The sequence below is a fragment of the Erythrolamprus reginae genome, chromosome 2 (assembly GCF_031021105.1).
Source record: "Erythrolamprus reginae isolate rEryReg1 chromosome 2, rEryReg1.hap1, whole genome shotgun sequence".
NCBI lineage: Eukaryota > Metazoa > Chordata > Lepidosauria > Squamata > Dipsadidae > Erythrolamprus > Erythrolamprus reginae.
Window position 1 is genome coordinate 121,153,919 of NC_091951.1, and position 24,714 is coordinate 121,178,632.

Below are 24,714 nucleotides of genomic sequence, written 5' to 3' on the forward strand. Positions count from 1 at the left end.
ATGACATTCTCTTCCAAAGAGGGATACCACGTTATTACCATAGTTCCCTCTAAGCTGCGCAGTGAGCAATCGCTCACTTAAAAATCATCATCAACTCAGAATTTTTCAAACCTGCCCAGAAGCCGAGAGGGAAAGAGTGAGAGGGAAGGAGAGACAGAGGAAGAGAGAGAAACAGATAGAAAAAAGAGAGGAAGGAAAAGAGAAAGAAAAAGAATGGGAGTAAGGAAGAGAGAAAGAAAATCAAAATCTAGTTTGAAACTAGCTCAACTATTTAAGTGGCATTTTGATATTGATAGAGTTGCCCTATTATGAGCTCACTGTTATAGACACACAGTACAGTATTTTATTTTGAAATTCTCTGAGGCAAAACAGGGTGGGTTTTTTATTTATTTGTTTGTTTATTTATTTATTTATTTAATATTTCTGTGTCACTCTGACTGCCGCTCAGACACTATACTTTTCCGCCCACCCCCCAAAAAAATTAGAGGGAACACTGGTTATTACCCTCAAAAGTTGCATACTGTATTCAAATGTATTCAATTACAGGCTACTTGAAGTCTTTGAGAATTTAGCTCAGTCCCCAGTGAAGCAGAGTTATCTTTGTTCTGCCTTCACTGTTCATTTCTAACATCTTGATTAATAAAAGTTATGTATTTTCAATGTAATTATAACATTTGGACTGACACTATATCTGATATAAAAAGGTAAATGTTCCCCGTATCCAGTTGTGAACCAACTCCAAGGAGTGGTGCTCCTCTCCATTTCTTAGCCAAGAGAGCCAATGTTGTCCAGACAATTGTCTGTGGTCATGTGGCCAGTATGACTATATGCTGAGGTGCACAGAACACATCTTTCCACTAAAGTGGTTCCTATTTATCAACTTGGATTTGCATGCTTCCAGATTGCTAGGATGATGGAAGGAGAGTTCACCCCATCACACAATGCTTGGCTCTTGAACTCCGAGCTGTTGAGTTTTCATTTGACAAGTTCAGCACCTTTAACATTTGAGCCACATTCACACACACACGTGGTATAGAGGTCTTCAATTTAGGCATGTTTAAATTTTTAAAAGATGGTTGCAGTCTTGACTGAAGTATTGGTCCAAATTTGCATCAGGATGCTACAATTGTTAGGTTGGAGATCCTATTGATTCTCTAGTCCAGGGTGTCAAACTGTCGGACAACAGATCAGATGCATCATGTGCAGGCCGTGGCCACCCCAGCTCCGTGAAGGGGAAAAACATGATTAGATTTATTGGATTTATATGATTAGATTTATTGGATTTATATGCCGCCCCTCTCCGCAAACTCACATGATACATCACATGATGGCAAGGTGACGCACCAAGTTTGACACCTATGTTCTAGTCAATCCTGGAGGCAACTGATACTACCCAAGAGAAAAGGAATAGAGAAAGACAGACGTGGCCACTGGGAACAGTTAAAATTATGTGGTTGGAATTCCACTCTTTTTACATACTGTATTGTATATCACATTGCATATGTACAAAAGGGATAGTTCCTTTGAATGACTACAGGTGTAGAAGCCCCTAAAAAGGGGTCCTTACTTCCTTATATTATTCTAACATTTTTGGCCAATAAGATACCTTGGGGAAACTATATTTTTGTATACAGCTATTCAGTTCTTCTCAGTCTTTTGTTTACATTGCTGGGAAAGATGGAACAGAAATGTAGGAGTAGCACTTTAATAGATACCTATCATTCCAATCAAACATTTCCCTTTATGTTGAATTGCTGATGTAATTACAATGTACAAAGTGTACAAAGATTGCTTGAACCAATTTATACATGTTTTATATATACAAATAATAAAGGGACATGTGTACTTCCCTATCTTGATGTACATTTTGATTAACATAATTTCTGTTGTAATTCTGAAACTATTTGGAATAAAAGAGAATGAAATTATGATAATAAAAGGGAAGTTATACATTATTTATAACTTATATAAGTTATAAAGTATTTGTCATTGAAGCAATGTCTTTTTAAACTTTAACCTATAATAAATGGTTAGTTTATAAGATCAAAGAAAATGCTGAAAACTAGCTATGGCCGGAGTGTCAAACTCAAGACCCATTTTTGCTGGTAGAGTGCTCAGGCCGCCAAAGGCAACCCAACCCGAGTGATGTGAAGCTGGCCATGTCCACCTTGGCCATGTCCACCCCAGCCCCCCAAAGTCAAGCACAACCAGTAGTGGGCTGCTGCATGGACAGTCCGGTGCGCTGTCCCAGTAGGAAAAATTGAGATGGGCATGCATCTCTGTGTCCCCTGTGCAAGATTTGTTTTCTGCGAATGCACAGGAAGCGAAACCTTACATGAGGACACTCAGGCACATGAGATTTTGCCGATTTCCGGTGGGTTTTTTGCTTCTGTGCATGCGCAGAAGCAAAGAAATCGCCAATAATTGGTGAAATCTCACACGCACGAGTATCCTCATGGGAGATTTCACTTCCTGTGCATGTGCAGAAGCCGAATCTCATGCCCCTGTGCACATGCTGGATTCCCGCATGTACACGCCCATCACCGGGAGCGCACTGGCGACGGGGAGCCCTTCACTCAGCACAACCCTGACGTGGCCCTCAATGAAATCAAGTTTGATGCTGCTTAGCTGTGGCTATTAAATAAGATAGACAAACAGGAAATACAGGAAATCCCCCCAAAATTAGTCACATTCACACAATTTGTAATTTAATTATTTTTATGTGATAAATGACACTCAGTGTCAAATTACCACACCACATCTGACATGAATTTCTAATGAATACATTCAACAATAGAAACATAGAAGTCTGATGGCAGAAAAAGACCTCCTGGTCCATCTAGTCTGCCCTTATACTATTTTCTGTATTTTATCTTAGGATGGATATATGTTTATCCCAGGCATATTTAAATTCAGTTATTGTGGATTTATCTACCACGTCTGCTGGAAGTTTGTTCCAAGGATCTACTACTCTTTCAGTAAAATAATATTTCCTCATGTTGCTTTTGATCTTTCCCCCAACTAACTTCAGATTGTGTCCCTTGTTCTTGTGTTCACTTTCCTATTAAAAACACTTTCCTCCTGGACCTTATTTAACCCTTTAATATATTTAAATGTTTCGATCATGTCCCCCCTTTTCCTTCTGTCCTCCAGACTATACAGATTGAGTTCATTAAGTCTTTCCTGATACGTTTTATGCTTAAGACCTTCCACCATTCTTGTAGCCCGTCTTTGGACCCATTCAATTTTGTCAATATCTTTTTGTAGGTGAGGTCTCCAGAACTGAACACAGTATTCCAAATGTGGTCTCACCAGCGCTCTTTATAAGGGGATCACAATCTCCCTCTTCCTGCTTGTTATACCTCTAGCTATGCAGCCAAGCATCCTACTTGCTTTCCCTACCACCTGACTGCACTGTTCACCCATTTTGAGACTGTCAGAAATCACTACCCCTAAATCCTTTTCTTCTGAAGTATTTGCTAACACAGAACTGCCAATACAATACTCAGATTGAGGATTCCTTTTCCCCAAGTGCATTATTTTACATTTGGAAACATTAAACTGCAGTTTCCATTGCTTTGACAATTTATCTAGTAAAGCTAAATCATTTACCATATTACAGACGCCTCCAGGAATATCAACCCTATTGCACACTTTAGAGTCATCGGCAAATAGGCAAACCTTCCCTACCAAACCTTCCCCTATGTCACTCACAAACATATTAAAAAGAATAGGACCCAGAACAGACCCTTGTGGCACACCGCTTGTAACCTGACTCTGCTCAGAATACTTGCCGTTAACAATAACTCTAAAATTTTGAAATAATACATGACTAATATATGGAAGAATCCAATTATAGAAAAGAATTTAATGGATAGCAAGCAATATATCTGAATGAGAAGTTAATTAGGAACACCCAAATGTAATGTATAAATAGGGATCTGTGGATGAACATGTACCTTTGGAGAAGAAAAATTGTGTTGTTCTGAATATACATGATGAACAATCCCATGTAAAAATATGGAGGCCATGTGAATGCCTTTGTGCTTTGGTCAGCTTGTAGAATCTCAGCCAAACAGCCTAACAACAATTCTGATCATGTTGAAATTTCTTTGCTGTTACATCTAAATAATTCTATTAAACCATTATTGATTAATACTATACGCTTCATAATCCCATTTGAATGGTTAGAATACAGTATGATCAATGTATATATACTTTTTTCTAAGACTAGGAGTAGATGTAACAGTAATAACAGTTTTCCAAAGCAAAATCTGCCTTCAGAATCAAGCTGCTTAAGAATTCATGGCCATCATAATAACATGGACCTGATTCAATTTATAAAGGGTTCAGTTCATGGCAGAGATCAGGTTTTTGTCTCAGGATAGGAGCATAATATCTCAATCATTTACTTTTCATTTTTCTTTGTAAATTTAGCAAAAGTAGCCTTAATTCCTCATCCTAACCCATCACCAAATTACCCCTTTAATAAATAAATTGCCTGTTTAAAAAAAACTTTAATAAATAAAAAATCATAAAGATGTCCCATTTTTGACAAAGGGATGTGTTAGCAGATTCCACACAAACGCTTCCAAAGTATTTTTTTTTTTTACAATGAAGTCCATTTAAAATATTTTTTCATGGATCCCCACAGAAATTCTTGGAGGATTGTTCTTATGTCTTTAGTAGTAAGGGGAAGCTGATACACTTAAACAATTCAAAAGCAAAATCTGCCAAACTTTTTCAAGTAAAATCCTTCCTTTGACATACATTCCCTGTGTTTATTAAAATTCAAAGCAGTTGCTTATTGTTATATATTTAAAGGTCAGTTGAGTTTATCTGAATAAGATGCATGCTAGCATATCCAAATTGATAGCATTAAAGTGAATACCATATTTTTGGTGTATAAGACACACCAGTGTATAAGATGCACCAAGATTTTAGAGGAGGAAAGCAAGGAAAAAAGTATTATGAACCAAATGGTGTAGTATTATATTGTTTAATAAAATACCAGTGTAGCAGAATACTTTTTACAACCATGTATACTTTTTAAAACCATGTACACTTTTTACAAACTACAAACTTGACAACTTCAAGACTTGTGGACTTCAACTCCCAGAATTTCTCCACCAGTCATGCTATCTTAGGAATGAGAGTTGAAGTCCACAAGCCTTAATCTTGCCAGGTTTGAAGACCCTTGCACTCCTAACCCCTAACTCAGGGGTCTTCAAACTTGATAGCTTTAAGACTAGTGGACTTCAATTCCCAGAATTCCTCCACTGGTTATGCTATTTTAGGAATGGGAGTTGAAGTCCACAAGCCTTAATCTTGCCAGGTTTGAAGACCCTTGCACTCCTAATCTCTAACTCAGGGGTCTTCAAAGGAATTCTAGGAGTTGAAGTCCACTAGTCTTAAAGCTATCAAGTTTGAAGACCCCTGAGTTAGGGGTTAGCAGTGCAAGGGTCTTCAAACTTGACAACGTTAAGACTAGTGGACTTCAACTCCCAGAATTCCTCCATCAGTCAGGCTTCTCCCAAGCCAGGATGGAGCTGAGGCCCTCCCACGGGACAATCAGGGCAGCCCAGCAGGCTTCCTCTGAAAGCCCACTGGGTGCAGAGCGCCGATGGGACACCCGCCTGCTTCTGTGTAGTTGTCGCCATGCCCCACCTCATCTCCCGGCAGCGGGCATTCCTCCCTACCAGTTCTCACTGTAAAAGCCGGCTGAGCAGGATCGATTCCTCTCCTGTGCTCCACGCTCCAGGTTTCTTCAATCTCTCTCTCTGGCTGGGCTCCGCCCAATGGCTCTGTTTTCAGTCGCTGCTAAAAGGACCCACAAGATGGAAATGCAGGGGTTGCCTGCCACCTCCGAGGGCGTGGCAGACAGTGAAGGGTGCTCGGAGGGAGGCTGCCTCAGCTGGGGAGATGTGGCACCTGACCAACCCCTGCCATAGCCAGTCGCCCAGCTCAGCTAAGGCAGAGGCGGGTAGGTCCAAAAGCGCCTGGAGCAAAGTTGCCTCAGCTGAGCCGGGCGAGCGTCTGTGGCATGGGCCAGTCAGATGCTGCCTCTCCCCGGCTGAGGCAGCCTCCCTCTGCCATGCCCTCCAAAGGTGCCTTCGAAGGCGGAAGATTGAGGTGGGGGCTGATGCTCCCACCGGACAATCAGGGCTGCCCAAGTTAGCCGGTCCCGGTGGAGGCAGCTTCCCTTCCAGGAGCAGCAGCACCTACAGGGCCTGTTCGCTGACCTCCTCAGATTAGGTGGCAGCTTAGGGCGTGGATGTGACATTTCCGGTGCTGTTTTTCCTCGAAGGGAAGCCACCGGAGCCACCTCAGCAGTTGCCACCACCACTGCCTCCCGTCCCACCTTGGCAATATTCGATGTGTAAGACGCACCCAATTTTTAAAGCACTTTTTTGAAGTAAGGCGCGTCTTATACATCGAAAAATATGGCAATTCAGCTTTTCTTTTTAATCATGTAACATTTTTATCTCAATTACCTATTTTTCCAGAAGATGAAATGTATAAGGAATCTTTTAGTCCATCAAGTCCTTAGATCTTGTATTCAAGCAAAGCCAGCATAGAAAATAAAGTGAAATTTAAGGCCTTCCCCTGCTCCCCCAAAAAACCCCAAAGCCCAACCTAAATTTGTTTCTTATGTGCTGAACTTTGTAGCAATTTAGATTTGAAGAGGAGAGGATAATTTGGAAAGAAAGTGAACATTCATAGCCCTTGTTTCCAATTTTATAAAGAAGCCTATGTTACAGCAGTGGGATTCAAGGATATACCAAGAGGTGCTACATGTACATCTCGGCTCCGAAATACCTTTTCCCTTTCAAATCCAAATCACCGTACAGTCCTGCTTATTAGCAATAGTTCTAGTTTCCCCCACAGTACACGTTAAATATTTAACACTGCTTCTTCATCTGAGCTAATCAGAATTCATGTTTTAGAAATTACATGGGGGAATTCTTTTTAAGGAACATGAGTTCCATTTGTTAACCACAAATCCTGGGAGAGGCGACGCTCCCCATTAACTTCAGTTATAGTTTCCCTTTGAAGAAAGGGACAAATATATATTTTTCCAAATGTTTTAGTATGTTGATTGTTGTTGTCTTCCTTCTTTTCTCCTAGTAATGTCTAGAAATATGGGCTGCCTAAATCGAGTAACAGAAGTAAAATGGTTCTCTACATAAAGCACGTTAAAAAGTATTCCATTTGAAGTGATCCAGATTTGATGGACCAATAGAGGAATGCATGTACAACTAATTGCAAAACATGTTGCAAAATGAAATTGCTCATGTAAGTTAAATACAGCATGATATTTAATCAGCCAGCTAAAAGTGTAAATAAATAGTATCTGACAATTTTTTATGAGCTAAGAACTTTCTAATGGAAGTCATACCTAAACATGGATTTAAATAAGAGCTGTTACATCTGCAATGCAGTTTTGTACAATCACTGGAAGTCAGACAAGAAGCAGATTTTTTTTTTAAATCCCTTTGTTACCTTGTACCATCTATTGTCAGAGTTCCAATAGCAATAGCAATATCATTTTGTTTTTCAGGTAATGTTAACAATTGATGCATCTTTTTTTTTCTTCTTTCATCTAATCACATCCAGTTCTTAGAGATTAGCTGGACAAGTCCCTGCATTTTTCTGGCAAAGGTTTTTTTTTCCCCAGAACTGGTTTGCCATTACCTCCTTACTAAAACTTAGACAAAGTACTGGACCAAGTTCACCCAAGAGTTTGTGCCAAAGGCAGGACTAAAATTCAGTCTCCTGGTTTCTATCTTGATGTCTTAATCACTACACCCAATTCTCATTTCTATTTTAGCAAGCTCCTAAACAACAACTTTTATTCTGCCAAGGGATACAAGAAATTATAAATACTTAAGGAGCCCTGGAAACTTTAACTTGCAAATAGTTTGGATAACCTCAAGATTCTTTAGATGGATAATTTACTAAAAGGTAGGCATGCAGTTTTTTATTTATGTATTTATTATTAGATTAGATTAGATTAGATTTAGTAAAGTTGCCTGACTCTAAAAATACTTTTTAATCCAGAGGTTATTAAAATTGTCCCGTTATCTCTGTCACTTGTTTTCTTCTCGTGTTTTGGTACTCCTGGTTGTTTCTTCTATTAGGATGGAGTCTGAGCTGGGTCTGGACATCAGAACCTAGACCACAAGCTAGCCAAAGTTAAATCTTTTTATATGACCTTTATATTACTGTATGAGTGAGGTTTTACTTTCACTCAAGTGAAATCAGAAAAAAGCTGTCTTGAAACATGTAGCAGCTCTTTTAATTCAGTGGAAAGGCTGGCAATCGATAGACTCTTTAACAACCAGGCATAAAAAGATGGCTTCCTAGCTAAAGAAGATGGATGGGCATAGACTATTTGATGGGGTCTGTTCTATTCTAAGGAAAGTAAATCAAGAAACATTAAAGAATAGATAAGATTCACTAAACACAAATCCGGCAAGGCTGCTGCCCATTTTCATTACAGGCAGGGCATCGCAGAGCTCTGTATGACTCTTTAAACCGATTAGCCAACATTGAAAACTTGCTTCCATGACACACAGCACATGGGGCAGAGCCTGATCCTTTACACTGTGAGCAGCTGTTATCCTCGTCACCTTCCTGAAATAGAAAGGCTTGATTAAACCATTTTCCTTCATATTGGTACACACAAACATTTATTATTCCAGGGGTGAAATCCAGCAGGTTCTGACAGGTTCTGGAGAACTGGTAGCATAAATTTTAAGCAGTTTGGAGACCCAGTAAATATCACCTTTGGCTGGCCCTAGAGTGGGATGGGAATGGAGATTTTGCAATATCCTTCCATCCGGGAATGAGGAAGGAATGGGGATTTTGCAGTACACTTCCCCTGCCACGCCCACCAAGCCACGCCCACAGAATTAGTAGTTTAAAAAATTGATCTTACGTGCTTTATCAAGAAGAAAAACAAGTGGCAGGAAAAGTTCTCCAAGGTAATTTTTTCCTTGGCAAAATAAGCATATTATAAGATTTGCATTGTTTTCATCCAGAATTTTAAATGTTATTCCAACATAGTTTGGATTTGGCTGCTGAGGGTAGGGAAGGGAGACAGCTTGAAACCTTTTGTTGCACCCAGTTGCTTCAATTCTTCAGTGTTTTTTAAAAATGAAACAACTGATGAATAAAGAGCAATCAATCAATGGAACAACTTGTCTTCAGAAGTTGTGACTAATCCATCACTGGAGGCTTTCAAAAAGAGACTGGACATTCATTTATCTGAAATGGTATAAGGCAATGATGGCAAACCTTTTCTTCTTGCATTCCAAAAACGGGAGTGTGTGCATGAGCTAGTGCATGTGCGTGCCAACACACAACCCCACACACGCACACTTCACTGTATGCACATATCCCCTGCATGCACCCCCTCATTGGGCTGTTTTTCACCCTTTCTTGAAGTAGTAGAATTCTTTATTGGCCAAGTGTGATTGGACACACAAGGAATTTGTCTTTGGTGCATATTCTCTCAGTGTACAGTGTACAGTGAAGTATCTGGAGTATGAAAAATGATCCAATGGGCAAACTGGAAGTTCGGAAAAATGGAATGGGGAAGGTGAAAACAGCTTCCCCAAGGCCGAAAATCAGCTGGCCAATGCGCACATGCCTACTGGAGCTGACATAGGATCATAGTTCACACTGTAAATCCAACAGAACTTTCCTTGATGTTTGTGAAACATAATGGTCTTATTAGTTTTCTTTCCCTGGGAAGTCTCCAAACAATGGATAGATCAACAGATCTAGATGACCTCTAGGATCCTTTCCAAAGCCATAATACATGTATTTACTTTTACTTTTACTTTTACTTTACTTTACTTTACTTTACTTTACTTTACTTTTTACTTTACTTTACTTATATTGGATTTGTATGCCGCCCCTCTACAAGGACTCGGGGTGGCTTACAGCATATATAGTAAACCTAACAGTACAATAAATCCAATTAAATTTTTTAAAAAATTCTAAAACATTTTAAGAAAACATTCATTAACATTCACCCAATAACTTACAGTAAAAACATTCGTAGGTCAGGGGGAAGATCTAATTACTGGCAACAAAGATGAGTTTTTATACTTTCGGAAGGCAAGGAGGGTGGGGGCAGTGCGAATCTCCAGGGGGAGCTGATTCCAGAGGGCCGTTCTGTGGACCCCACAGAGAAGGCTCTTCCCCAGGTCCCACCAACCGGCATTGTTTGGTTGATGGGACCCTGAGGAGACCAACTCTGCGGGACCTCACCGGATGCTGGGATTCGTGCGGCAGAAGGCGGTCTCAGAGATAATTTATTTTTTATTTATCATAATTTATTTATTATCTTCTATCTCAATCTTCATGTACTTTCATGGTTTAGAGATATTAGGTATCTGTGTCTATTAGCAATCATTTCACCAGTAGGTGAATTGTGAAGCAATTGTTCACTTTCGCAGAAGATATGTGCAGTATGTGCAGCTTTATGATGTAAAATAAACCAGGGAAATGCACATCATGCTGTGTTAAAAAAAACAAGGAAAAAGAAGATAATTGTATTTTGATTTGTGGCTGAAAATTAGGGTTACTATATCCGGGTTGCAAAAGTCAGATTAAATTAGATGATAGTCAAGAATTAATTTTCTTTATCACCAGCAGGAGCCTGTCTAAATTTTGTCCTTGTAACCTTCCTGCACATGGTGGAAACCTTATATTTGAGGCTTATCATGCTAATAATGATAGAAGGACTTTTTGTATTTTTCAGACTATAAGATGCACCAGAGTATAAGGCACACCTTAGTTTTGGGGGAGGAAAACAAAGAAAAAACAAATCTGCCTGTCTCCCAGCAATTTGCCTCCCAGCGGATAACACTGATGATATACACTGTTTGCTGTGTATTTCTGTGCATGTGTGCCTGACCCACAGAAATAGCAAAGAATTGGAGAAATGTACATTATGGCAGAATATTAATGTCAGCATGTTTTCTTAACCCTGCTGTTCTGTTCGAAAAAACTTCCTAATGTTATGTTCGGGTCACATACGACCCGGACCAAAAACTCTTCATTTCAAGTGCTTATGTTTGGTCAATTTGAAAACTTTTTTCACTTGGAAAGTAGTCTGAACATTTCTGCACACAATGATATGAAAATTGAAATGAAAAAAGTAAATCTTATTGGTTTATTTTGCGGATATATTGCATGCCCCCCCGTTTTTGTGAATTTTTTCAATTTATGGATAGTTTTGCTTGCAAAATCCATTCTATTTTATTAAAGTTGGTGTGGGATTGGTAGCTTGAACATTTCTGAACATAATGATATGAAAATTGAACTGGAAAAATTGATGCATATTGGTTTATTTTGTTGATGAAATGCATGCCCCTCCGTTTTTTTGAAATAGTCTTCACTTTATGGATAGTTTTGCTAGCAAAATCCATTCTATTTTACTAAAGTTGGTGTGGGATTGGTAGCTTGAACATTTCTGAACATAATGATATGAAAATTGAACTGGAAAAATTGAAAAAATTGAACTGGAAAAATTGACAAAAATTCACAAAAACGGGGGGGCATGCATTATATCCACGAAATAAACCAATAAGATTTACTTTTTTCATTTCAATTTTCATATCATTGTGTGCAGAAATGTTCAAACCTGTTTCCAGGTGAAAAAAGCTTTCAAAAAGACCAAATATAAGTACCTAAAATGATCAATTTGCAGTCCGGGTCAAATAGACCCGGGAACATAACATTAGGGAGGTTTTTTTTTTCAGCAAGAAAGAAACCCCCCACCCCCCAAAAAAAATTCTCATAGAGAGAACCCCTGAAATGATGAAAACTCATGGAATTTCAAGTTTCAGATATGCAGGGAAAATGTTTTACAGGGACTCAAACTTGGTTTCGGGTCACATACGACCCGAACAGAACAGCAGGGTTAAATTTAGTCTCACTAACTCATCCCAATTATTTAAATAGATCTATTCCAAGTCAGGGTTTAACTCATCTGCTTTTTCTTAATATTAAACAGGACACTGCTACATTTCAGATTATACTTTTATAGATCCTGCTAAAATTGATGTGGTTTTCTGAAAGTATAATTATTCTCTACTATTTAAAAGAAGATGCAGTAGCATTTATATTAAAAAAGCTTCTTCATTTTGTTAAGTTGTCTAGAACTATAATAAAGCAGTCTTTAAAAAATAAGTCTAATAATTTGAATATTCTATAGGCATTTGTATTTATTGATTTACCTCCTTGCAGCAAACAACAAACAGCCAGTTTCAGCACAGTCTGATTTGACAGGAAAATAAAATTCTGCCTTGCCTCTCCCTGCCAGCCATTTGCCTTGGTGCAGCTTTAGTTTCACTTTCATTTTAGCAAGTGGGGTTGCCTGCAGTTTCTGTCTATCAGCTGAGGGTAGCTTGTGCTAATCAGGCCCTGGGCTGCTTGCTGCAAGGAAGTAAATTGCTGGAAGGCAGAGACCAAAGGGTGGGGGTGGCTGGGTGGAGTTACATTCGTTGTATCTTTTTTGGGGTAAAAAGGTACATCTTATACTCTGAAAAATGTGGTATTTATTACAAGCCCCCCTCAATTACCTATGTAGAATGTTTCCAATGCTTTTTGTTTATTTGTTTGTTTGCTTGCTTGCTTGCTAAATGATCATTTATTCAAACCTACAAAAATGTAGATTTTGTCAGTGTCCCCATTCTTTTCTTAAGCTTTAAAATGTTTGTAAAAGATTGGAACAATATCTAAGGAAATGCCATATTTCTTTCCAGTGATTTCAGTGATTAAAATACTGGCAAATACCAATAGTTGTATCTTGTGGAAGTCCAGCAGTCTAATTTTCAGCGTCCCACAGGAGTCTTATTTATTTAGTTTTATCCTGGCTTTATTGTTGTTGTTTTTAATCAACTCAAGCTTACTTAATACTTTTTCCTCCTCTTATTTTCCCCACAACAATCCTATGAGTAAGGCTGAGAGAGGGTGACTGCCTCAAAGTTATCCAGCTGGCTTTCATGGCTAAAATAAAAGGACTAGAACTCACAGTCTCCTGGTTTCTAGGCTGGTGCCTTCACTATTAGACACCATCACACAGGAGAAATATGCCACATACAGTGGTACCTCTACTTAAGAACTTAATTTGTTCCATAATCAGGTTCCTAAGTAGAAATGTTCTTAAGTAGAAGCAATTTTTCCCATAGGAATCAATGTAAAAGCAAATAATGAGTGCAAACCCATTAGGAAAGAAATAAAATTTGGATGGAAGGAAGAAGAGGAGGAGGACAGTCATTGCCGAAGGAAGAAGGTGAGGTGAGGGGAATGAAAAAAAACTTTAAGGCTAAAAAAAAATGAGGGAGGTGGCAAGGAGGAGCATGCGCCTCCAATACACCCAGCGTAAGGCTGCCTTCCATACACTGCCTCCTATACACTGGACAGGGCCACCGATAGACCGGTACTACTGGGAGTGGCGTCAGGGCCCTGGAAAAATTGAATAATGGGGGGGGCGCGCCCACCAAAAACTCTCCAACCCCGATTGCGACGAACTCTGCCTCTGCGGAGCTTCTCCGACCGCGGCCTGCACCTTCTTCCCATCCCCAGGAGGAAAGAAGGCAGGGAGGCCGGCAGACAGGCAGGGAGCCCCGATGGCAGCCGCGGAAAGAGCTCGGCCCTCCGGAAGCCAAGCCGCGCTGCTGGGGAAGTGGAATTGGGGAAGCCGGGAGACGGCTGAGCCTGGCCGGCTTCTCCGCCGGCCTTGTGTCCCCCCGAGGATTGTGACTCGAGGGCAAGAGAGCCACGCCTTTCAGCCTCCAGAGGTGCTGGGCCGGGGGTTCGGGGGGGCATGAACACCACCCGGAGCCAATGGCTTCTTTTGGGCTTACTCACTCGAATTCCTGCTGCTGGCACTGGGAGCAGGTAAGCGCATGCGGGCGGCCGGGTGGGAAGGGCGAGGCGCGAGGGGGAGGCAAGTGGAGATCCCGGTCTCTCTTTTCATGCTCAGTGAGCCTTTCTTTGGAGTTGCCTTTCTTTCTTTCTTTCTTTCTTTCTTTCTTCCTTTCTTGCTCTCTTGCTCTTTCATTCTTTTTTCTTTCTCTTGCTTTCTTTCTTTCTTTCTCTCCTTCCTTCCCTCCTTCCATTTCTTTCATTCCCCTTCTCTGTTTTTATTTCTTTCATTCTCTTTCTTTCTTTTCTCTTTCTTTCCTTCTTTCTTTCTTTCGTTTCTTTTTCTTTCTTGCTCTCTTGCTCTTTCATTCTTTTTTCTTTCTCTTGCTTTCTTTCTTTCTTTCTCTTTCTTTCTCTCCTTCCTTCCCTCCTTCCATTTCTTTCATTCCCCCTCTCTTTATTTCTCTTTCATTCTCTTTCTTTCTCTTTCTTGCTCTTTTTCTTTCTCTCTTTTACCTTCCCTTCCTCTATTTCTTCTTTTCTTTCTCCTTCCTACCTTCTTCCCTCCCTCCCTTCCTTCAGTCCTTCCTCTCTTACTCTCCCCTTTCATAAGTTTCCTTCCTTCCTCTGTTCCTGTCCCTTCCCCCTTTCTTTCTTTCTTTCTTTCTTTCTTTCTTTCCTTCCCTCCCTCCATTTCTTGCTTTCCTTCTCCTTCCTCCCTTCTTTCCTCCCTCACTCCCTTCTTTCACTCCTTCCTCTCTTACTCTCCCCTTTCACATCTTTCCTTGCTTCCTTTGCACCCTTCCTCTGTTCCTGTCCCTTCCCTCTTTCCTTCCTTCCTTCCCACCCTCTGTCCATTCATTCACCCATTCCTCTCTTGATCGCCCCTTTTACCATTCCTTCCTTCCTTCCTTCCTCCTTCCTTCATAGCTCGCCGTCGCCTTTCTTCCCTTCCTTCCAGATGAGAGTGCCCCCTCAAGACACCTGCCCGACTGCTGGTACCCTGCTTTTTTTCACCCCTCGTCCTTTCCAGCTCCTTGCCGGTGGCTGCCGGGTGTGGGATCCCCCTCCCCTCTCCCCTCGCAAGAAAGCACATGGTTTTGTCAACAAGGCCTCTTCCAAGAAGGGAGAAGTGGCAAGGAGCCGTAAATAAGCCTCGCTCCGCCTGACCGATGCCAGGAGGATCTTTCTTTCCCTCGCCGCTCCCGCTTCTTTCTTTCTCCTGGACGAGTCCACACAATCGGCTTAACCCAGTTCCTGAAACAGTCTATGGCAGTGCTTCCCAACCTTGACAACTTGAAGATATCTGGACTTCAACTCCCAGAATTCCCCAGCCAGCGTTTGCTGGCTGGAAAATTCTGGGAGTTGAAGTCCAGATATCTTCAAGTTGCCAAGGTTGGGAAACACTGGCCTATGGGACCGCCTCGCTTGGCGTGAAGCGGGAAATGATCCCCGGGGGATGGAGTGGCTTGGCGACTTAAAATTGTTTTAAAATGGCGGGGGGGGGCAGAAACTTAGGCTGTATGGGGCCCCAAAATTCCTGCTGCCTCTTCCTTCCTTCCTATGCTGAAGGGCTCCCCTCTCCTCTCACTTGCTTGCTTTGTAGCCGGTGCGTTTCCTTCGCTCTGGTGACTCCTTGGCTGCCCAGAGCAAAAGGAGCATTTCTTTTCTCTGGGCGCTGGCAGATGTTTATTCCCTGTCCAAGCACCCAGAGAAAGGAAAATGCTTCGTTCGCTCTGGACTGCCAAACCTTCCTTAAGTGCCACCAAAAGGCTCCTCTGGCAGCCCAGATGGCCAGGATTAAAAGGAGAATGGCAGGAAGCTGGCCAGGCCTTCGTGCGGCTCTCAAATTTCCTTTGAAATTTTTCCAGGCTCAGGTCCTTAAGTAGAAAATAGTTCTTAAGTAGAGGCAAAAAAATCTTGAACACCCAGTTCTTATCTAGAAAAGTTCTTAAGTAGATGTGTTCTTAAGTAGAGGTACCACTGTACAATGATACCTCGTCTTACGAACCCCTCGTCATACGAATTTTCAAAATATGAAAAAAAAATTGCCTCTTCTTCTGAACTATTTTCACCTTATGAACACACCGCTGCCACTGGGATGCCCCACCTCCAGACTTCTGTTGCCAGGCGAACGCTCCCCTTGTTGGGAAATCCCACCTCCAGACCTTCCATTGCCAGCAAAGAGCCCATTTTTGCACTGCTGGGATTCCCCCGAGGCTCCCCTCCATGGGAAACCCCACCTCCAGATCTCCATGTTTTTGCGATGCTGCAGGGGAATCCCAGCATCACAAAAACGGGCACTTCGCTGGCAACGGAAGTCCGGAGGTGGGGTTTCCCAGCAAGGGAAGCCTCAGCGAAATCGCAGCATTGCAAAAATGGGTGCTTTGGCTGGCAAAAGGGGTGAATTTTGGGCTTGCATGCATTAATCACTTTTCCATTGATTCCTATGGGAAACATTGTTTCATCTTATGAACTTTTCACCTTACGAACCTCGTCCTGGAACCAATTAAGATCGTAAGACAAGGTATCACTCTACTTGTAACATAAGACTGGAAGATTTAACAACATTTGGATCATGTGTAATTTTAAAATAATTATCCCTGTTGATGTTCCGCACTTTTCATCTAAAGGAATCAGAAATACCTTGTTGTCAACCTTGGAGTGAATAACCTGACCTCACTCCAGTGAATGCATAGAATCAAAAGAAAAGAAGCAATCATTTCATGCAAGAGAACTATTCCTTTCTTCCTGACAATTGGAGAAAAAATACTGAAAAAGAGACAAACATGAGGGCACATAATATATGCAATAAATTGGATCTCTTATATACTTGTGCCAAAAGTTACTGGTATTTGTGTTGTTTGTGCATATTAAACACAGACTCTATGTGTGTGTGTCTGTCTCTCTGTGTGTGTGTGTTAACGCAATGATTTGACAAGGACATGCCTTGCCATCTGGATGAGTAGAAATGGCTTACTGAGAAGAGCTTCAGCAATACCATACTTGGAAAAGTTATAGCGCTGGTTTCTCTGTTCTCAGCATTGACTAAGTTCAGATATTTCAAAACATTTTGGTTGTAGTTAACAAAACAGGTGACATTGATGAAAAACATGACAAACTAGTTTATACATCATATGAAGTGTTATCTTCATGTTTATTAATTCTGGTGAATTAACTTGGAGATAATTATGGAGTGATAATGGGGTGAGTTCCTTTGACCTAGAATTTCTTATCTATGCTAGCAAAACTCTCATCAACATTCCTTAATGCTCTAAAAGCTCCCAGCTCTTCTTTAATGTTGTAGGTTTTCTTTTACTGCAATTTATGTGTATGCAATACCCCCCTTCCCCCAATTCTCTTTTACTTCCAAATATCTAGATATCAAACTTTTAAACAAGAAATGTTGATGGAATAACACCTGAGATTCTGGACATATCCAGAAAGAAATCATTTGTCTTACCCAAACATGTTGGTTGTGGCCTGATTCAGTTTCATCACTATTTATGTTTCCATTGCTTTGAATGCTGCTACTTCCTCCTCTTTCTTCAGAGTTCATGAAGGAGCAATCATCAACACCTTCATTTTGCATGATTCTTTGTATTAGCTCTTTTTTACTCAGTGGTGTCCGGATTATTTTTAGATTACTGGTATAGATTATAATCCTCCCAAAATCTAAAATGCGGGGATGCTGAAATAGAATGGTAAAGGTAGATGTTTATTTTTTTAAAAAAAGAATGGATTTTTTAATGAACTTCAATCCATACTTAGTACTGAGAAGTTTACTTTCTTTCATTACCCAGTAAAGTCAAGAGGAAATTCCTCACAGTGATTTGAAAATCTTGTATGTTTGCAATGAATGAGAGTCATTTTCTATTTAGTGTCTATTAGATACCTCTTTATGAAACAAGAACTAAATTGGCAAGTCCAAAGAAAGCTCCAACATGTCCAGCCTACCAGGCTTCTCCCCAAATTGAATTAAAAGCCTGACCTCCTCAAATGATAAGTGGAAACTGCTTAGTCAGAAGTTCCGGTGCCAAGGTGCAGGATGGCCTTGATAATGGAATTCATAAGGTTCATTCATTTTCATTACATAGAGAAAGATACCTGCGTCATTTACCTATTACATTTGCAAATCAGCTGAATAATGGCAGGTCTTCTCATTGCTTACTGCTTAATCAACTGATATATATTATAAAGGGAGAGAGGGAAGGAAGGAAGGAGGGAGGGTGTTAGAAGGAAAGGTGCTCCAATATAGGACAAACAGTGACTTTTCACACTGTGTCTGTGGAGATTCTCAGTAGTAATGGGTGAACCCAATGAAGTTCGGATTCCGGCGAACTTTGCAAAAAATTCGGGTGATGTCACCGAACCCGAACCGAACTCCGAACTTTTTAAAAATAGAGCCGCGGAAGGCAGCCCTGTGGTTGCCCACAAATTAAATTTGCAAGAGGGTGAACAGGCGGACACAGAGTAGCAGGAGGATGCAACAGCAGCCACCCACCAGATTTTGCACAGCAATCCTGTATGATTGGAGAAAATAAGTGGAAAAATACCCACAAAGTAATATTGTTATTCCCAAAAATGCATTTGTAGACAAAATGAATGAAAGGAAAAAATTGTTTAAACATTTTAAAGTGGAAGTATAGCAGACAGCTTTTTTTCTTCTGCAGCCCTGCCCTGACCTGGCTGGATGCCTTGCTCACCAAAGTTTTGTTGTCTCTTCAACTTGTATGAAGAGTCTTTGATGTCTCTCTTTCTTTGCAACAGAAACAAAGTGAAAGCTAATCTATCTCTCCCTCTCAGTATAACTAACACAGGCTTTCCCTCCCTAGCTTGTTTCTCTTACAATGGGGCTGGACAGCAAGGGGCTGCCTTTTATAGAGGCAGGTCAGGTGTCCTTGGGAACCAATCCAAGCCATGCATACTGCTGGCCAATGAGTGGTCAGCAAGGTACATGGCCAATCCCAGCCTTTCGTTTACCTTGATGTCTGGAGACCGCATAGCTTCAGGTAAGAAGAAGGCTGTCCATCGGTCCTCCGCTTCGCCACGTTGCCGGAACCGAACCCAAACTTCGGCATGGACTTTAAAAAAAAAATTGGTTCGGGTTTGGTATACCGAACACCGCAAAATTCGGTACAGACCCAAATTGTGCGAGTTCGGTTCACCCATCACTAATTCTCAGTCATCCAGATCATGGTTGTCCCAAAGGTGCTTTTTTCAAGAAGCAACTGGGCTTTCTATTTTTTCTTTGAAGATGTTTCACTTCTCATCCAAGAAGCTAAAGAAGCTGCTTCTCATCTGAGAAACAGAGCTGAAGACTTTCACACTGTGGGTTCACCCACACCTACTTTGTATTCCAATATCTAGCCAACTCCTAACCCTTGCTGGTTACTGATATGCAACCCTAACAAGTTCACAATGAGGAAATGCCAATTTCAAGGTAAAAATAGTTCTCCATTCCTGTCTATGTCCTGCATGGGTGTTAGTTTTCCTAATAAGTAATATGATTCAATAAAATGCTTGTAAATCATTGCATTCTATTTCTTCAGAACTCATTGTGGGCTTCTATACTTTTATTATTTCAACAGGCATACTTAGCAGGTGAATTTTAATGCAGCGGTTTCTGTTTCTTGCAATAGAAAGTGCTTGCAAATGGCATCCAGAACTATTTAACTTTTTAAGGCATTATATATTAGTTCTAATTGTCCTATTTCTAATTTTAAATGAATTGCTACCACCACTACTGAGCAGTTACCAAGATTTCATAATTTCAGAACTAGAATGAAGAATCCCATTCAACAGAGATGAAATCTCTTAAGAGTTTATGTTCTTTTCTTTTCTTTTTTTTTGCATTCTGAGAATAAAAAGAAGGTTTTGGACCGCCTCATACAGCCAGTAGATGCATTTTGATCAGAAGCATTGCCGGTTTCAAACTGAATAGATACTGAAATACTATGCTGAAATATACAAATATTTGAGAGAATGATCAGAATCAAATTCTAGGGACCTGTGTAGGTGCTAATTACCCTACTAAATTCCAAACCCTATACAGTAATTGTAAATCATCCACATATCTTCAAAGAATTGCCAGTTCAGCAGTAAGAATTTGAGAAGCTACTTTACAGGAGGTTAGGCTATTTATCCATTTGTAACCCTATTATCTCCTCCAGAGAGTCGGAGAAAATAGATCTGGCTTTACTAGCAGGTTCTCTGGAGAGTTGCAATGGAGTGACATTCTTTCAGCTAATCATTTACCTATAGGACCAATAAAATCCTTGCCAGCCTACCTCTTTCATCTACTCTACTCTGCTGAAATGAAAAAAGGCGGGGTGAAGAGAAACCAGAAGTTGATTTATGTGATGTAGGACTTTGAACACTCTACAGCTCTAGCATTCAAAAACTAATTATTTTTATATTGATATCTATATTTTCACCGAGCTCTGATAGGCTTAATGTCTGTTATTAAAAAAAAAGTACAGCAGGATAGTAGAACAGATCCTACAAATTTGAAATAAGACCATACATGGCATACTTTGATAGTCAACAGCTCTCCAGAACCCAAGCAAAAGTCTTCAATTTAAATTGCTTGTACTTTAATCCTTTTAACTAACAATGTAAAAATGAAGTAGGTGATCTTTGACATGTAAAGTAGAAATTCATTCACTGGGATATGGAACTTCCCCATTACATAATCTACTATTTTCTGCTTAGACTTCTGAATTTATGCTAGCTTGAAACATTCTGTAAAGTTAGCTGGAATATATAACTACTAATACATTTGTGTCAGAAGCAGCAAAGTGCTTCTAGGTTGAAAGGATTGAATGGTGACAAGACTGTTGCCCAACAGAGGCCCAGATGGAGACTTCTTTCATGCCCTCGTTAAGTTGCCTGATGAAGTAGTAGCCATATCTCTACTCTTTCAAACTGTGGGGTCAGCAGGAGCTGGAGTGTGTGACAGGAGCTCACCTCATCCACAGCAGCAACTGGATCTCAAATGTGAGCCTGACAATCATCAACAATAACCCTAACCTCATGAGCCACCACACTTCTATTAATATTAAAAGAATATATAGCGGAAGCAAATGATTAATATTTCATTAAAATAATGTCTTGCTAAACAAGGCTAAATGTTATTTACAAATGTTACCAAATGAATGTTTTATTATATTTTACTAAATTTCATTACATTACTTACCATAGGATCATCAGCCTTGTCGTCATTTAGAAGGGAAGAGTTACTTGTGAGAGTGTATTTGTTTCCTTCTCTGAAGACACTGATCTTCTGGGCATTCAGCTTAGCCGATGGATAAAAACTGCGATCTGGGTTTTCTCTAATCCCCAATAAATTATTTCGGGGTTCAAAATTCCAGGATTGATAATTATGAGAGTAGTCTTCAGCTGGGATTTCAAGCTCTTGCCCATCTTCATACATTTGTTTTAAGACTCGACCACTGTAGGCTGAGGAGACTTTGAATCTTACTTTCCGGGATCTTGTATCATGCTTTTGGTTGGATTTCTTCTGGAACTCATCCATAGCGGTTGGTTTTTCAAAGAAATTCCCAGGAATTTGTCCAGCAACAATAGTTTCTAAGGCATCTAAATGAGCAAACGCAGAGACAAAGATAAATAAATAAATAAAAAGAGATAGGCAATATATAATTCAAAAGCTCTATGGGCCCTCTCACATTACGGCTTAAAAGGACACCTCGAGATTAAACATTGATAGAGTGTCACACAGAGAAATCATTGCTGCAAAGAAACAGAAAGAGGAATTTACTCAGGGGACTGAGGCCTAGACTTATATATATACTGTAATTTTGTATAGTATTGTAAAGGATAACATATAAAGAGGATTTATAGCTAAAGGAAAAGGAAATACGCATGCAGGTGGGCACACAATTTATTCTACCACACTTTTAGCTTTCATTTAGTGGCTAAACTGTGCACTGCTTGTAAAATGATTTAAAACAGCAGATAGAAATGTGTTAAAAGAATAAAAATCAGCACTAAACAATTCATTGCTACACATAATCCTCTTCAGCTTTATAAATGAGTAATTAAGTGCCTTTAGATGCAACAGGATCAAATCCTAAATTATTATGGACTTCATTATAGCTCAGTAAAAGGGGAAGAATAGTGATTTAATTTATAATTTACTTCAATTTTTCCCCCATCAATGTCCAGGATGTAAGATGAGAGGGCTACCAAAACTGAGAGCCAGGATTTAAAAATGGGAGTGCTACCAAAACTGGTTCTGTGACCTGACTTTACTCAGATCCCCTCTTTCTCAACAGAGAAAAGCACAGAGTAGGTGGGGCTTCATGAAGGAGCCGGGGTGGCGCAGCAGGTAGAGTGCTGTACTGCAGGCCACTGAAGCTGACTGTAGATCTGTAGGTCAGCGGTTCAAATCTCATCACCGGCTCAAGGTTGACTCAGCCTTCCATCCTTCTAAGATGGGTAAAATGAGGACCCGGATTCTGGGGGCAATATGCTGGCTCTGTTTAAAGTGCTATTGCTAACATGTTGTAAGCCGCCCTGAGTCTAAGGAGAAGGGCGGCATACAAATCAAATCAAATCAAATCAAATGAATGAATGAATGAATGAATGAATGAATGAATAAATAAATAAATAAATAAATAAATCTAACATCCAACGGTTCTTCCACAGGAAAATGCTTTCTTCCCAATGATGGCAAGCAATAGTCAAAACAGAGCCATACTTGAAGGCAGCAGCTCTTTGAGCTAAATTCATCAACTCACCTCCCTCCAGAGTAGGGCTGACCTAAGATTTTCTCTCTGAAGGACATATTAGCACATTCTTCTCTTCCATGTACAAAATGTAGATGGCCTAGAAGGCAAATGCTGGTGATTGAGAAACATTCTGAAGGCAATAGCCTAGCTTTGAAACGATGTACCACCAATATTTTTCAGCTGAGACAGCTTCCATCTTCTGCCTACCAGTAGAGCCATTGCTCAAATGGATAGTCCTGTGGGCCTATTCCACTTATCTTTAGGATAGTTGAGTTTTTCTCTTCTTGTCTCTAAAATATTGGATTTTCACATGTATAAACCAAGTGTTCTGCCGTTTTTAATTATTTACACTGAACAAACAGCAGTTTCCATAACTATAACAACCCACCCTCAAATCTTATGTGTCTATTTTGGGACATTTTTATATAACTTCTTTCACTCACTGGCAAATGCTCTAGTTTCCTGCCATTTTAATGCAACACCTACACATAGATGAATAAGAATCCCATGTTTCCATTTCAAGCCATAATCTTGAAGAGAATAACATTCCTCACCCTTATCTTCTTAGAAATATCCCAGGTGGTGTTGGAAATAATAAGTAAATAAAGACTCCTTCTAAAATATATTATTTATGCCTTGACTTTCAGCGAAGAACACCTAAATTAGTTTCCAACATTTTGGAAATTGTTCATAAGGTTCAGTAGGATTGAATTCTTTTCTTTTTAAGATGAATTGCAAATTTGGAAGATACAAGTAAGTAATATCCTTTGTTTCCTGCCAACTTTCCATGAGAACAAAACCTGAATATGCATTTGGAATACTTATTTACTGGTAGGAGAATAAGCAATTATTTTTAGATCTGTAATTTGTAATACATTGTAACTAGCATCCTCCACAAACTGTTATTGGAGATTGGATAAAAAATACTAATAAGATACTTACTGTATAACTGTATATAATATCCTTTCATCTTTCTGATTCCTATTACATGATAGTCGTATAACTTTACACAAAATCCAAATACTTCTTCCCTGTGCCATATCTAAAGTCATGTAAAAAGATCTGTATTTCTCTGACTTCCAGGATTTCAGGAACATATCAATGCTGCCATCTAAATGTATCCACACAATTTATTACTACACTTTTTTTTTTTTACAAATGGCATTATAAACTGGGAAGGTCACCAATGAAAGTCATGAGACCTGGGATGCTGTAAATGTCATAAATTCTTGCTGGTTGCCAAGCACCCAAATTTTGATCATATGGTGATGCTGTGATGGGTGTAGCAATAGCAAATACATTAGATTTTCTTTTAAACCATTCGATGCTGCTTTTCAGCACTCTCTGAGTGGTGTACAATGTTAGCATATTTCCCTTAGCAGTCCGGGTCCCCGCTTTATTGATCTAACAAGAATGGCAGGCTGAATCAACTTTGAGACTGTCAGAATCAAACTCCTGGTGTGTGAACAGAGTCAGCCTGCAAAAGTCATTTTTTCATAGTCGTTGTAAATTTGAACATGAAAATGAATGCTTGTAAGTTGAGAATTATTTGAACTTATTAGCATCTTCCACATTTCTAATTAGCATATTCACAAATTCATTCTTTGTGGACCCCAAACCCAATACAGTGGTACCTCTACTTACAAACTTAATTCATTCCGTGACCAGGTTCTTAAGTAGAAAAGTTTGTAAGAAGAAGCAATTTTCCCCTTAGGAATCAATGTAAAAGCAAATAATATGTGCGATTGGGGAAACCACAGAGAGGAGGGAGGAGGCCCTGTTTCCTCCCAGGAGATTCCTAGAGAGGCCCCATGGAGGCTTCTCCCTGCCTTTTCCAGCTTCAGTTTTGGAGGCTCGGGTTTGTAAGTGGAAAATGGTTAATGAGAAGAGGCAAAAAAATCTTGAACACCCGATTCTTATCTAGAAAAGTTCATAAGTAGAGGCATTTGTAGGTAGAGGTACCACTGTACTCAATCAGTTATGTTTTATATAGATCTTATAGATGAAGAATCCCTTGCTTCTCAGATTACAGATTAAGTGATATTGGACATTAAACTGGACACACACAAAATAA

At 39.9% G+C, this 24,714-nt stretch overlaps 1 protein-coding gene across 2 annotated transcripts in view; it reads right to left on the reverse strand.

Annotated features, from left to right (window-relative positions):
• Window positions 1-21,510, reverse strand: part of LOC139160902 (PRELI domain-containing protein 2-like) — a 73,951-nt gene extending 52,441 nt beyond the window's left edge. The window contains exons 1-3 of one of the 2 annotated variants that reach the window (XM_070739354.1): window positions 21,086-21,510; window positions 17,351-17,578; window positions 5,377-8,637 (exon numbers count right to left, since the gene is read on the reverse strand). In XM_070739354.1, coding sequence (XP_070595455.1) covers window positions 8,461-8,637; window positions 17,351-17,578; window positions 21,086-21,424 — 744 coding nt within the window. In that variant the 5' untranslated portion in view covers window positions 21,425-21,510 and the 3' untranslated portion in view covers window positions 5,377-8,460. Of the gene's footprint in view, window positions 1-5,376; window positions 8,638-17,350; window positions 17,579-21,085 lie in introns of those variants that run through there. The other variant, XM_070739353.1, reaches the window with a different exon arrangement.
• Window positions 21,511-24,714: the final 3,204 nt, after the last annotated feature.